We start from the raw sequence: 15,857 nt of genomic DNA, 5'->3' as shown, positions 1-15,857 counted from the left end.
ATATTTTTTGTCAATCATATAAATATTTTTTTATAGTAATTTCTAAAATGTCTTTCAGACAAACTACGTACGTAAAATTACGAAATAATTGTTACTGCACTACTTACACACTTCACTTCCGCTTTGTTTTTCGCACAGAAAACGACAACAAAATTTAGAAAATAACGAAAGTTTTGTAATTTTTTATAGATTGAATATATAAATTAAAGAATGGGATCCTCAAAGAAACATAAAGAAAAGGATAGAGACCGAGAACACAAGAAGAAAAGAAAACACAGGTCTCGTTCTCGCTCCAAAGAAAGAAAAAGGCACCGACACGAACGTGATAGAGAACATTCGGACCGGGAGAGATATCGACGAGAGGAAGAGTACCTTGAAAATGATGATTATTATCCAAAGGAGCTCGAAGATGTTGAAATTAAGGCATCGTCTAAAGGTGTAATTTCTGAGATATTTCTTTTCTTTTATTTTTATTGAAAATCCCTTCATTATTCACGTCTAGTTAACTTCTGTTAAAAACAGTATTAAGTTATGTTAGGTATAGTCAGGGTAGTGGAAAGTTAAGAAACCTGAAGTGGGAAAAGCGTATATCTATTCAAATTGTTATCTTAGTATTTATAGCTGTTAGAGTGGCTATAATGTTATTGTGGAAACGTGCGAAACTGTTTGGCCGTTTGGGTAACATGAAAGATTATGCCTGAATTGGGCTTAGCTGTTGCATTGTTAATTGTGCATGATAATGCATCTAGAAACATGCAAATTTTGTTTTGTCTGTTTTTATCAATAATCAGAATGTTACATTTGTATTTGCAAAACAAATATTTTTAATTTCTGTCATTTCTTCTGGTGAAGTGCTATTTAGATTATTGAACGAAATAATTATTGCTTATAATTACAGGATAATAATAATTATGTTAAAAGTCAAACAACATTATATTCTCTTCAAATAGTGCTACTATTTAATAGGGATGTCAAATCGGTCCAGTTTTAATACTCGGTTACTCGGACGTTTTTCCGATCGAGTACCCGGGTACTCGGTAAAAGTCTAAATAAATATGAACAAGTTAATTGATAACTGTAAAACATTGTAAACCCTTGTAGAAATAAAACCACATGGTCTGATGGGAGGTTTACCTGTAAATGTATTGTAACAATTATGACCACTTTGTGCCCGACGAAATTTAATCTAACATTTTTTTTAAGTTCAATTTATTTATCAGATAAATGCGAGAAATAAAATCATAAATAGTTCACAGTGGTTTTGTTTAAAAAAAATAATCTGTTCCCTAATTGTAATGTTACTCTGATGCGTTTGAAGTCCAAGTAATAAGTCGTCAGAGCTACATGTACAGTATCAACTTGATCAAGTTTTCCTATAACAGAGCGAATTTACGATCTCCGTATACTTTTCGATCCTAGATTTTATAAAATTACGAGATGGTATGTTGTAGTTCAGTGCAAAGATGGACATATTAAGATTTTTAAAGCCTTTGCCTTCAACCATTTGCATTAATTGGCATGTAATCAAACGCATCCATATCAACAATCGCACGTGCAATTTCGTCTCTCTTTCCCCGAGAATTTACGGCTTCTGGAGAATTGACAATATTATCTAATTTATTTTAAACATAATAGACCTTTAACGATGTTCAATGAAAACAAATAATTAGAGCAAAACAAAAATAAGGGTAGAAGACAGCCGAAGGTGAGAAAAGCCAGGTAGGTAACCGGTGCTTGGTCACGGTAATTACTGTATAAACACTGCCACAGGCGATAACGGTCATTTAGAGGCGCAGGAAACCCTAATTACTGTATGTACAAGTGCAATGAACATTTTACGTTTTAAAACCGATTTTTAATGCATTAATAAACAAGCTTAGAAATATTTAAAAATATTTATCCGAGTAACCGAGTACCATTTTTAGTATTCGATACTCGGACGTTTTTTTGGGTATGTGTTGTAGTACCCGGTTAACCGGGTACTCGTTGACATCCCTACTATTTAATGATGAAAAGCATTCAATGACGAGATCTAAACAATTTTTTCTCTGACATTAATTTTGTTCACTTATATTGTGGTCTAGGTATTTTTATATCAATAATTCAATATATCAAGAAAAGGATTACTAATCCAAACAGTAAGCAATTTTTAAATTTAATGCTGACATAAATATTTAGTCAGCAATTTTACTTGAATTGATTGCCACGTTACTTTTATCCCCAATATTTTTGAAAAATCTGCAAATGATTGGAGTGTTTGAAAATGACTGATTTCAGCGATGAACAAAATGTAATTGTAAATAGGGATATGGTTTTAAATCATTTTATGCAAAAATAATCCTTGTTTATTGTTTTCAATCTTATCATCAACAATAACATTGCAGCCACTGTATAAATGTAGAAGTAAAGCAACTAGTGTATTCTGCTGTTTGCATTTCATTTCTTGTGCACACATTTAGTACTTGTTGGACAATCACAAGAGAAAAGACTGTAATAAAACCAATTTTTCCTAAACTCTCCTTCAGGGTCCTACACAGATGCACCTGCCCCTATGGGAGGAACAAGTGGAGACGTCTCTCTGAGTATAGAAGAGACAAAGTATGATTTTTTTAATACATTCATTAATTTGAGCTCGTTTCATATATTTGTACAATTTTTTTAAATTATTAAATGCTGTTTAAATACAGAATTATGAGAAGAATACCAGTAATTGTGCCTGTTTCAGCATATTACTTTATGTTGAGAACATCCATTAGATTGAATTGTAAAAATAGTTTCATTTTTCATTCACAGTCGTATAAGAGCCAAATTAGGATTGAAACCTCTTGATGTTGGTTCGGAGAAAAAACAGACTGGTAGGTATTGAATATATGATGAAGTTAAACTAAAAATAGTAAAATTTTCACAGCACAGACTTTAAACAATTGTTGAAAGGTGAATTATTGTCAATTTATTGAGATGTTACTGATACATATTTATATGACATAAAGCTCATGTACACTTTCATTTTTATTTATGTAAAAAATTACATTAAAAATTGCAGATGAAGGTTTCCTAATCACAAAAGAAGGAGATGTACACAAACCTGCCATGAGTCTAACAGAGAAGAAAGAAACTGAGAAACTGAAGGAAAGAATTCAAAAAATGAAGGATAAAAGGAAAATCAAAGACCAGTTAGGGTAGGTTATGGGTTTGCAGATCTGTAGCTCACTGGTCTGAACAAACTGAGATGTACGAATAGAGAGCTACAGTGCTGCCAATTGAAAAAAAAGTGTATATTTATTGCGCACAAAAAGTGAGCTACAGATATGCATTAAGTAATGGGTTAAATAAATTGAAAGAACTTTAAATTGATTCTACCATGTATTGCACTTTTATCTTATATATATATTTTTAATATTGATCCATTGTTATTTAATTTTCTATGTATTTCAGCAAAGTAAAAACTCTGGGTGAAAGTGATTCCGAAGATGACACAACAGCCTGGGTGAAGAAAAGTCGACAAAAACAGAAAGAAAAGGAACTGGCAGAAAAAAGGGTAGGAAAAAAATTCTAGATGTTGTAATATTTTCCTGAGGATTTTTATGTTTAATTGTAAGAAAGAAATTTGGGTATTTCATGTGCATTTTCTTTCAAATAAAGTTCTTTGAAAAAAAAATTGAGCTGAATGATGAAATGTATGATAGAATTTTATTTACTTGTGCATAAATCATAAATTTCTTATCAATCAGTTCTGCTAGTTAATATAATATTAAAATACAGAAAGTTACAATTATTAGACAGTGACATGTTTACATGTAGAAGTGTAACATACAGCGATAGACAGTCATCTCAAAGGCTGACATTATTATGTAATTTTGAAATTTATTAAACTTTAAAATCAAGGCAGGTCTCTAATAAGAATTATGCAATTTGATGTTGCAGGCGAAACAGTTAATGGAACTAGATGAAGCATTTGGATTGGAGGACATTGTTAAAGAGGAATTTAAAGATAACAAGAAGGTGAGTTTTGGTGAGACTGAGAAAAAATAGGGATCTGTAGTTCATGTACTAATTTCATCCAGTTTATTAAATAAGAAGTAGAGAGTTTGGGCATTTTTTGGTCAGTAAATCACATAGGGATAAACAGTTAAACTCGTTCATAAAGAAGTCACTGTGACCCAGGAAATTACTTTGTTATATCCATAATTTGTTATATGCATATAAGGATAAGGAATTCCTTAAATCTATGTAGCTTGGCATCCAAGATAACTTTGCTATATCCTTGAATTCATAATATCTGTGTTCGTACTAAATGAGAGTTTTACTGTACATAAAAATCTGTAACCCACATTAGCATAAAACGGTATAACCTGTATAATATATAGGATGCAAAGTTAAAAAAAATATGCTTGAAATTATTCTCACTCCCACTGTTTCTCTTATTTCCATTGCTTTAAATCTTATTTCCTAACCATTTACAGGAATATACATCTAAGGATTTGAGAGGTCTGAAGGTGGAGCACTCTGTGGACAGATTTAAAGATGGACAGTCCATTATTTTAACACTGCAGGACAAAGGTATATGATAAAGTAGTATTATAAAAAAAAATTGTCAGTACCTTGTTATAAGAATGAAAAAAGTAATTTTTTTCAGTGCTAAGATGAAGTTTAAAATCCATAATAGATATTTAATTATAAATGAATGTAAATTTCTTGCTAATGTGAATCTACATGCTAATTTTTGCCCATTATCACTTGCAAACAATTAAGTCTATCTCTATTTTGAAATTGCCACTATTGATAAAGAGTAAAAATAAATGGAGGGAAAATTACATTCTATACATTTTAAAGCTTGCTAATTTTTTTTCTATTACTAAATATTAAATATTATTGTACCTGAATAAATATGCATATGAAATACACATGATGAATCTGTGTTGTACAGGAGTGTTAGACGAAGATGAAGGAGACACGTTAGTTAACGTTAATCTCGTGGATGATGAAAAGGCGGAGAAAAACGTGGAACTTAAGAAGAAGAAGCCAGATTACAACCCCTATGATACTGGGGATGTAGATGAATTTGGAATGGTAGGGCTTTAGCAAAATACACTGTTCTTGTAATTGTGTACATCAGAAAAGAAATCTTAAATTATATTTTTGACAGGAAGTATCGAAAATTCATATTTCATTCAGTTCCTGTGTATCAGAGAAAATACTGTACATGTATGTTTTTCCACATTGGATTAATTTACTATCTTTACATAGTAAAAATAAATCAACATAAATTTGACAAAGTGTATTTAAAATGCATTAACTAAATACAACAGCAATCCAAGATATCTGTGTAATAAACAGAAATTAATTATGGTTATTCAGAATTTTGACTTTTTGTAAAAGTGCATTTACAACGCACAGAGATATTTACATGTATACATGAAAACAAGGGTCTTAGGATATAAAAGATTTTGATATGCTTTTTATTCTGTATTTCACAGTTCAAACCAAAGAATGTGTTAGATAAATATGATGAAGAGATAGAGGGTGTTAGGAGGGAGAAGTTTGAGTTAGGGTCGGGTGGAAAGTACGATACTGACCCCGAAAAACAGATGGATGAAATTCGTAGACAGCTGAGAGAACAGAGTCAGTCCCTGGGAGGAGTGACCTTGAACCCAATCAATGAGTACCTCACCCCTCAGGAAGCAGCTGTGAGTATCAGCATTTGACCTACTTTTTGTAGACTTTGTATACATTTAATACAAGAAAGATTTTTCAAGCTGTAAAATGACAGATATAAAGTGCATTCATCTAGAAAAAATGGAAAATTAACACTCATAATCAAAATTGAACAGCAATTTAGTTGTAAGCACTTCATAGCATGTAAATAGATAGTTGCATAAATACTGATGTTACATGTACTAATAATATCTGTTTTAAAAGGATGCAGCAAAGTTTAAAAAGGTTAAAAAGAAAGTAAGGAAAATCAGGAAAAAAGAATCACTAAAAGCAGATGACCTACTTCCTCTGCCAAATCAAGGTCAGGGGGACACAGATTATGGGTCAAGGTAAAGCTTGTATTTTGAATGAAGATAGTTAAATGGCAACATTTGATTAAAAGTTACACAATTTAATTGGTATATGTGAAGAAATAAAAAGTGCTGTAATCAAAAGCTGCAAATTTAATGTGTAAGATTTACCATGTACATTTGTGTTCATGAATTGCAACTGTTACATGAAGTTCAATAATAAAGCTTAGCAAGTTAATGTGTCTTCATTATACATTAAAGAACCTTTCAAAAAGAAAAGATATGATGTAAGAATTTTTCTTGCAGGAAAAGAGGGAGGGGGTACATGCGAGAGGAGGAGGAGGCTGTTGAGGGTCAGACAGGGTATGAGAACGGTTACGGTGGGGGTGGGGGCATGACGGCTCCCATTGTGATAGACTACGCCCACGGTCACACAGCGGTCAGTGTTAATGACCAGCCAATGGAGGTCACAGAACCAGAGGAAGAGGAGGGTACGTGTATACTGGCTATTATTGTTTGATATTGTGTACCAATTTCAAACAAGCAGAATATGTATACTGGATATTTATATTTGAAACTTTGTTCCAATTTCACACAGATGGAACCACAGTTTGATATGGGGAAAACTTTGAAATTTTTCACCAACATACACACTGTAAAAATAATTTTATTTTACAATAAGACCTGTATTGAAATATTCACTTTGTTTAAATGATGAAAATTATCTTTCACCACTTAGCATCATACAATGCTTGCAGACATTTAATCCAATTTTTTAGAATTCACGCAAATTCAAAAATTGAAGTTAGAGGTAGGCAAAAAAAAAATTAATCAATAGTTTCTCAGGCCAAAAAAATCAGAATTCAATGCGGCAGGCAGGCTTTTTTTTTTTTTTTTGGAAGCAGGTTTAACACCTTTTCTAAGCTATTTTTTCATTAAAATTGATAATATCGAACAATTCTTAATTTTTGTTCTCTGAAATTGGTTGTAATATGTATTCAACTTTAAATAATGTTACTCCAAACATTTATTTAAAAGTTAATTAATATAATACTTAAAATTTATAAGAAATGTATTGTTTTTCTAATAAAAACGTTTGTTTTAGCATTGATGAAAAGGGGAATATCTCCATTTTCTTTTTCAACATGGAAAAATAGAAAATTGAGTTATCTCTCTTTTCAATATGTCAATAAAATTGATCAATGCGGCCGTTTTTGAACTGATGCAGCGGTACCTGAGAAACTATTGATTAATTTTTTTTGGCCTTACTTGTCAAAATTATGTTCTAAATTGTCTGGAATTCACATTAACATGAACTACATTATTTTAATTAATATATGTAAATTAATTATCTTTCAGACTTGGTTGGTCCAGATGAGGATCTCAGTAATGTTGTAATAGAGGAAGACGAGGCAGAGAAGGAGTTACACTCGGCTCTGTCTAAAGCCAGGAAAATCAAGCAGAGGAAAGACGCATCAGCTGTCATCAAGGTAGAAATCCAAATCTTACTGTCAATGTTAAAATGTTAAATAATTGATGATACTACTGATGAGATAATTGGTTGTCTAAATTAGGTTATCTTTGGTATGTTGAAAGGCTAATTGGTAAAAAGATGCCAGTTGGCAAATATTGTCTACCTCACATTTGACAAAATTTAAGATTAGTATAAAACAAGAATACATATTTTCTTGATTTTTGAGAAGCCATTTTCTTCTTGTATTTTTAGGTAGCAGAGCAGGTTCTCTTAAAAGCTAAATCAGAGCCAGAGGAAGAAGAAGAAGAAGCCCCCCAGGACGGTAACATTATCCTCAATGCTACCTCCGAGTTCTGTAGAACCCTGGGGGATATTCCTACGTACGGCCAGTCAGGGAACAGAGAGGAGGATCAGGAGGATTTCATGGTCAGTCGGTAGATGTGTGTTTGAATGACAGAGGCCATTTGTTTGCAAGATTATTTCTGCCCCATTTTAATTTTGCTGTTTTACACATGCAAAAAAAATTTACTCCGTTTTAATTTGCCCAATAACAGTCCTGTTTCAGAAATTATACCATGTTCTTTGAATTCACCTTGAAATTTGCCTACCTGTGAGGGTGGCAAAAAAGGACAAAAATTTCCCGAAATACAATATTTAGAGTATATTTGTTTGATGGAGAGAGATTATTTGTTCTATCAAATCTACAAAAGAGGTTAAATGCATGCATAAAAGTTCTTCTAGAGATTGAGGCAGTGATCATCATGGTATGGTCTACATTACAAAAAAATTTATTCATATATTAAAAAATTAAAGACCAGGAATTCTGATCCATGCTCCCTTGTCTTTTCATAAGAATATACATATAAGAAATTTTATTTTCTGTGGTATTTGGATTTCAGTATTTATGAAATAAGTTCTTGTCAGTTTTTCTTATAATCAGTGATGTTTTCAGGATTTTGAGAAAGAACTTGAAGAACGAAGGAAAAAAGAAGAAGATGAGGAACAAATGTCAGGTTGGAATGCTGTGGAAATTGACGAGACACCTGTCAATATCGCCGTAAGTATTTATTTACCTGATGTCAATATCACTGTAAGTATTTAAGTTTGCAGTACCTGTTACATTGTTATATCAGGGACCTTAAAATTTTACAATTACAATTGATAATATTTTTTCGCTCACCTGAGCCAAAGGTATCAAGTGAGGTTTTCTGATCAAAATTTGTCGGTTGTCATTGTTGTAAACTTTTCACATTTTCATCTTCTTCACAAGAACCACTGGGCCAACTTCAACCAAACAAGTTTGTTCAAATGAAGGACCATGCCCTCTTCCAGGAGAGATAATTATGAATCAGTGATAAATTAATTATATCTTTTATAAATCTTTTTCTCAAGAACCAGTAGGCCAGGAAAGACGAAAATTATGTGGAAGCATCCTCTGGTAGTGAATATTCAAGTTTGTTCAAATCATGACCCCCAGGTGTAGGGTTGGGCCACAAATGGCCGATCAAAGTTTTACATAGAAATATATAGGTAGATTTTTTCAAAATCTTCTTCTCATGAATAGCAAAGGCATGAATGATCATATTTATATGGAAGCATCCTCAGGTAGTGTAGATTTAGGTTTGTTCAAATCGTGACCATCAGGGGTGGGGGGGGGGGGGGGCTTCAATGGCCTATCAAAGTTTTACTTAGAAATATATAAGGAAAATCTTAAAAAATCTTCTTCTCAAGAATAGCAAAGGCATGATTGATCATATTTATATCGAGCGCAGCGAGGCGGCACAAAGCACCGCTCGCATAGTGAGCTCAATAGACTAACGTGTATGAACGGAGGAAATTCGGGTTGAAATCTGCACATTGTTCCAAGAAATTTTTATCTCACTGCGTGAAAAAATTCCAAACTCCCAATAATCCTTTGCGGTGCATATAGCAACATGGTGGCTAAAACATAGCAACAACTTACTTGAGAAAAACTACAAACAATGATTTAATGCAATTTCCCTGTCATAAAACTATCGTTTGCGTTCTAAAGTCAACAAAACTTTTTATTTGACGTCATACTTTCGTCACTTAAACGGCTCGAGTATTTCTGATTTTGTCGGAAACTTCCGAAAAGTTCGGAATCTCGATCCCGATGCCTGGGAAGATTTCTTTTTATTATCTTCTGTTATTTTAAATGAACTGTGGATATGCAGTGCAAGTAAAAGCTGTGAAATGGTTTTTGATAGTAAATAACTGCGCTCACTCCAACGGTCGCACCGTAGAACATATTATGGAAGCATCCTCAGGTAGTGTAGATTCAATTTTGTGCAAATTCATCCCCAGGGGGTAGGGTGGGGCACAACATGGAATCCAAGATTTACATAGAAATATGTAGAAAATTCTTTAAAAATCTACTTTTCAAAAAAGGCAAAGCCATAATTAGTCATATTAATATGGAAGCATTCTCAGGTAGTGTAGATTCAAGTTTGTTCAAGTCATGACCCCTGGGTGTAGGGTGGGGCCACAAGTTAAGTTAATGTAAAGGGCCATAAAGGAGCTACAGTTAGTTAAAGAAATATGCAAGCATCCTTAGTGTAGATTCATGTTTGTTCAAATCATACATTCTCCCATTTAAGGATTAGTTGGGACCACTTTTGGGTTTAAACTTTTCAATAATAAACTGATTTCTGCTTGTTCCGTATCCACATTGCTCAGGTGAGCAATGTGGCCCATGGGCCTCTTGTGAGCGTTTTCAATTAGGCAAAAAAAAATGCTCTTGTTTCCTTTGACCCGACCTTCCCTACATTTTACCCTCTGACCCTAAAAGTTTTTTTTTACATTTTCATTTTTAATTCACCTGAGCTGAAAGCCCAAGGGAGTAGAGTGGGGCCAGTGGCCACGATAGAGAATCCAAGTTTAACATAGAAATATATAGGAAAAGTTATTAAAATCGTCTTCTCAAGAACCAATGGGCCAGGATAGCTTAAACATATGTGGAAGCATCCTGGGGTTGTGTAGATTCTAACTTGTTCAAATCATGAGTTCTGGGGGTAGGGTGGGGGCCACAATGGGGAATCCAAGTTCTACATAGAGATATATAGGAAAAATCTTTAAAAATCTTCTTCTCAAGAACCACAGGGCCAGTGGAGTTGAAACTTATATGGAAGCATCCTGGGGTAGTGTAAATTTCAAATTATTCAAATCATGACCCCTGGAGGTCGGGCGGGGCCACAATGGGGAATGAAAGTTTTACATATATAGGAAAGATCTTTAAAAATCTTCTTCTCAAGAACCACTGGACCAGGAAAGCTGAAACTTACATTGTATGTGGAAGCATCCTTGGGTAGTGCAAATTCTAAATTGTTAAAATCATGACCCAAGGGGTAGGGCAGGGCCACAATAGGGAATCCAAGTTTTACAGAGAAAGAAAAGGAAAAAATCAAAACTTCAAATTGTTAAAATCATGACAGATAGGAGATGGGGTAGGGGGCCACAATAGGTAAAATAAGAGAGGAAATCTGATGAAGAACTACCTCACCAAAGTTAGTCAGGTGAGCCCATGGGTCTCTTGTTTAGAGGGCTATTTTCCTGAAATACTCAAGTCGATCAACAATATTTACAGAACTAATACATCACAAGTATACAGGATATCTTTACTTTATAAATCTTTATAGACAAACTTGCTTTGTAAACTGTTAACTGTTTTATTGTTATTACATGCTATGTGTTCAGCATTCATTGAGTTTTGAAAATATTTTTTTTTCTCAAAATAAAATTTTTCCCTTCCTACCTACCCTATATTTTGATCAGGGGACAGAAAACAAGAGTATATTTTCTTTTGGCTTTAGGCAGTGTCTAATTTTCTGAACCTGAGGATCAGTGTGTCTTAAATTCACTCCTTAAAGGTACTTGGACACAGATTTGAAGTTATTATTTTCCCTATAATATTACGACTTATATATTTTAATAGCATTTTACAAAAATTAATTAAAATCTTATTTCTTATAAAAGATATTAAAATTTCAAATTTTTTGGCGGGTTTGATTGACACATCCTTGCACTTTCATAAATTAGTTTTATTCTTAATCCTTAGGGAAAAGTGGCAATCTTCTTCTGTATAAATGAAAAATATTTATAATCCAGAAAATTCAGAGTAGACATGTTCAAAAGCAAAACAAACATGCAATATATTGTCAGTTTGTGCAGGTGTGGTAAGCAGACTGTGACGTTTGAACGCACCCGTAGAATTATAAGCATCAACAATAACAGAACTCGTGCCCTGTTTACAAAACTGTGTACATAACACGAGTGTGCTCGATTTGCTAAACTCTGTACGCAACTCTTAGTTCGGAATGACGATACTTGTGAGGGAGTCAGTTTTGCTTTCTAACATTTTTACTCTGAATAAAATCATTTTTCTGGATAAAAGTTTTAATATTTCTCATTAATACACAACAAGATTGCCACTTTTCTTAAGGATTAAGAATAAGGCTAAAATTTGTGAAAGCGCAAGGATGTGTCAATCAAACCTGCCAAAAAATTTTGAAGTTTTAATAACTTTGAAATGAAATTTTTTGTGTGAAATGCTATTTAAATATATAAGTCGCTATATTATAGAGAAAATATTGACTTCAAATCTGTGTCCAAGTACCTTTAAATATTTACTTTTCCAATGTCTTTATCCGAGATAATTTTACAAATAGTTAATGTACTTTATTTCTTCATGAATGCAGTCATATCATTTAAACAAAGAAGATTTAATAGACAGATATCTTTTAATTCCAAATCCAAAGAAGTGTTTATGCAATGTTTTCCATTGAAATTAATTTACAGTATGTACAATTTGTTCAGTATAATGTTCAATAGAGGGAACATTATTCAGGATATACATTTCTGTGCTGGAAATCACAAATTTAAGTTTTATAATTATGTACAACTGATAGAATTATAATCACTTTAGATACTTGTACACCGTCAGTGTGTTGGTGAATCTGTGTCCTACATAGAGATTGTTCTCATCATCCACACACACACTACGGGGAAACTCTACCCCTTGTTGTGGTGTGAGTAATAGAGACAAGAACTGACCGTCCTGATCAAGGAGGTGAACAGTGTTACTGATTTCATCACACACCAGGATGTGACCGAGGACATCAGTACAGATTCCACAGGGCCAGAACTCTGACTCCTGACCTGTGTAGGAGAACCTGTATTGTCCTGATTTATTCACCACCACTACAGCACCTTTATTAATGTCTGATGTACAGATATCGCCATTGATGTTTTCTGTAATGTAGTGTGGTGACATATACAGTTCCAATCCTTTATTATCCCTCTGTATGTTCTGTAGTTCTTTTCCTGTCTTGTTGTACCGGATGACTTTAGCCTCTTTATCTGTTTTCATCCCCACCAGTAAGTCCCCATTGATGTGGGAGGAGTGTATGCTGAGTGGTACCCAGTCTCCAGTTTTAATGAATTCAGTTATATTATTATCCTGTGTTATCCTATTGATGACATTTTTGTTTTGGTCTGTAAAGATCAGATCCCTGTCCTGTGTGACTGTGTGGTAACCTTCAGATCCACCACTGGTTTCTATCTTCTGTATCACATTCCCCTGTAGATCTGTTTGGACAAGATTACCAATACTGTCACTGATCCAGAGTCTGCCTGATTGATCTAGTGATACATGGAATACATTTCTAACACTTGGTACATGGAACTCCCTGACCTTGGTGACAGAGGCAGAGAGAGACAATGTTTGTTTCTTGTCAGATTTCATATCTTTATCCTGTTTTGTCTGTTTACTTGCAGATTTCATTGATGTAGAAAAAGAAGCAATTTCCATGGGCTCTACTCTTCTGAGTTTTTCCTTTCTATTTGTTACAGTTATCTTCCCCAGTAATTTATCAACATCACCTTTGCTGTATTGAGCAGGAGAAAATTCTGGTGTGACAGGTTTTGTGGTTTCTGGAATGGATTTTATTTCTAAATTCTCTGGAAGTTTAGTTGTGAAGTTGGTGAGCTCAGTAGAGGACAGGTAACTCTGGAACTCTTTAACAAGGTCACTGAGATAGGCAATATAATCATCAAATGTCTTCTCTTGGCTCTTTAATTTCTCCAGTAATGACTTCTCTATTTGGTTTAATTCTTCCATATTTTCTGAGAGAACTGTGTCCACCAAGTTTTTTAGAGACTCGGCTGCAGCCTTCATGGATGTCCGTATGCTGTCCATGATCTGTTTAACTTCTGTGGCATCTTCCTGAACTTCTCTCTTTAAATCCTCTGATATAGGAACAAAGTAATTATGGATTTTAGAGAGTTCCTTATGGCAAATTTCAAATTTCTCTGTGTATATAATTTCTAAATCAAAAAATTGATGCCCCCTATGATCTTGCATTGTTGAACACTTTGAACATAAAGGAACATTGCATTCTTCACAGAAAATATCTATATCTTTAGTGGGGTGGATCTTGCATTTCATCACAGGGAGTTGTCGTCTATGTTGCTGATAAAGGACCACTTCATGGTTCTTGTTTTCTGCAATCTTTAGATGTTGGTCTCTGCATGATTTACACATCTGTTGATGGCAGGAATTGCAGTAGAATTCACAATTTCTCTCACAATCTTCAGTACCACACTCCAGAAAATGTTGGGCAATGCCTGGAATTTTCGGTTTGGAAAGTGCCATCTAAAATTAACATTGAAAAGTTTGTTATATGCATATGGATTTAAAAATTTTAACAGTTTTACCTATTGACTTTAATTGTTTAAGTTAAACTTAAATCAACTTCAGAAAACAATATACATGTATTTTAGTTGTCTGACACCAGTCCCACTTAAAAGGAACGCTCCCGTAAAGGTGTGAAGTTTGTAAACTATTCTGGTATATTTCCATTTCTATTTTTTTTCTCTGCGATAACTCTTTAAAAGTTGTCGGAGTCTATTTCTTGATAATTCTGCTGGAATGTAAATTAGGCAGGTTGATAGGTCAGGAGCTAAGGAGGCCTAAAATGCATGCAAATCTTGTGCACATCTGTCTCTATGTCTGATGCTAAGGAGGCAAAATGTGGATGTAAATCTCGTGCAGCTGCCATTGTGTTTGACGTCATTGGGCGAGGACTATTGAAATTGGCATGGAAGTCCTCATGTAATTTCAGTCTATGTCTACATTTTTAAAGTCTAAATCTACCATTTTATTTCACAATGAAATGAAAATATAAGGAATCACTGTCTAGTTAGGAGAGTATGCCAGGGACATCAACAATAATGGGAAAATTGGGATAATTTTAGGAAGGAGATTTTAAATCGACAGTTTAAGCAATTTTTTTGTTAAATCTTTGTACAGATTTGTTATTTACTTTCCTGGTTGGAGATTTTTATAAATCGTAAATATAGATTTGGGAAACCGTTTTTAGATTGTACGATTTAAAAAATTGTTTGTAGTACAACTATACTTTAGTACCAAATGAATAATAGTGTTAAAAATAGTATCGATGTTATTATGGGGAAAGAATGTTAGAAAGTAAACGATTTTATTTTACAAAATTATATCCAAATTCTTTTATCAAAGATATATAATTACCGGGGTATGTGTGTTTGTTAGCTCTACTGAGGCAAAAGAGTAGTGGTTGCTTAAAAAAAATCTTCATCTCAAGAACCACTGGATAGATTATCAGCAAACTTATATACAAAGATGAGAATATGTTGTAGATTAAAAATTGTTCAAGGCATCACCCTGAGGACAAAGGATATGGTCTTAAGGTGTCACTATAATAATGTTGACCAAAAGTTATGTTTTTGTTTAAACTTGGGTATTTTGCATACTATAAGGACTAGGGATAATCAAATCTTGTCAAAACAATACAAAATAGGGTAGGTCCATTAAAAATTCTTCTCAAGAACCACTGCGCCAGAAAAGCTAAACTTATGCCCTGTTCACACGACGAGTTTAATTCGAAGTAAATTAATGCGAAGTAAACTAATGCGAATCAAATTAATGCGAATTAAATTGCGTTCACACGACAGCTAATGTGAAGTAAACTAATGCGAATTAAAATTTTACTTTGACAGTTAGGCGTCAGTAAAGCGATTGTGACGTCATTTGCAAATCACGTCACCTTATGCAGGGGCAGATGCATTTGACATAATGTTACAGTGTCTGCACACACATTTTAGTGTTTAACACAATTTTCCTTAGTTTTTTACTCATAAATAGCACAAATACTTCAAACTGACCACGGACGTGTGGCATTTGACCTAATTTTGCCATTACGCATGCCTCAAAATTTAATTCGAATTAGCTTCACTTAGCGATCACATGGCCCAAATGCGATGTAAAAATTCGAATTAAACTAATTCACATTAAATTCTCCGTGTGAACGCTAAGCGAAGCTAAT

The 15,857-nt window shown here is 33.6% G+C and overlaps 2 protein-coding genes across 2 annotated transcripts in view; one reads left to right on the top strand and one right to left on the bottom strand.

Moving 5' to 3' along the window:
- Positions 1–116: 116 nt before the first annotated feature.
- Positions 117–15,857, top strand: part of LOC134276505 (U4/U6.U5 tri-snRNP-associated protein 1-like) — a 20,202-nt gene continuing 4,461 nt past the window's right edge. Inside the window, exons 1-14 of the mRNA XM_062758755.1 lie at positions 117–436; positions 2,526–2,598; positions 2,794–2,855; positions 3,044–3,179; positions 3,436–3,538; positions 3,925–4,002; positions 4,464–4,560; positions 4,928–5,070; positions 5,478–5,687; positions 5,920–6,044; positions 6,312–6,496; positions 7,365–7,495; positions 7,732–7,905; positions 8,432–8,536. Coding sequence (XP_062614739.1) covers positions 211–436; positions 2,526–2,598; positions 2,794–2,855; positions 3,044–3,179; positions 3,436–3,538; positions 3,925–4,002; positions 4,464–4,560; positions 4,928–5,070; positions 5,478–5,687; positions 5,920–6,044; positions 6,312–6,496; positions 7,365–7,495; positions 7,732–7,905; positions 8,432–8,536 — 1,848 coding nt within the window. The 5' untranslated portion in view covers positions 117–210. The remainder of the gene's footprint in view (positions 437–2,525; positions 2,599–2,793; positions 2,856–3,043; positions 3,180–3,435; positions 3,539–3,924; positions 4,003–4,463; positions 4,561–4,927; positions 5,071–5,477; positions 5,688–5,919; positions 6,045–6,311; positions 6,497–7,364; positions 7,496–7,731; positions 7,906–8,431; positions 8,537–15,857) is intronic.
- The window catches only part of LOC134276507 (uncharacterized), a 25,386-nt gene continuing 21,755 nt past the window's right edge, over positions 12,227–15,857 (bottom strand). Inside the window, exon 2 of the mRNA XM_062758756.1 lies at positions 12,227–14,149. Within this exon, the coding sequence (XP_062614740.1) occupies positions 12,413–14,149 (1,737 nt within the window). The 3' untranslated portion in view covers positions 12,227–12,412. The remainder of the gene's footprint in view (positions 14,150–15,857) is intronic.

The sequence above is a fragment of the Saccostrea cucullata genome, unplaced genomic scaffold (genome assembly GCF_032062105.1).
Source record: "Saccostrea cucullata isolate Sc308-1 unplaced genomic scaffold, CSIRO_AGI_Scuc_v1 ctg734, whole genome shotgun sequence".
NCBI classification, from domain to species: Eukaryota; Metazoa; Mollusca; class Bivalvia; order Ostreida; family Ostreidae; genus Saccostrea; species Saccostrea cuccullata.
Note: the sequence above shows the minus strand (reverse complement) of the source record. Positions and strands in the feature narration are given on the sequence as shown.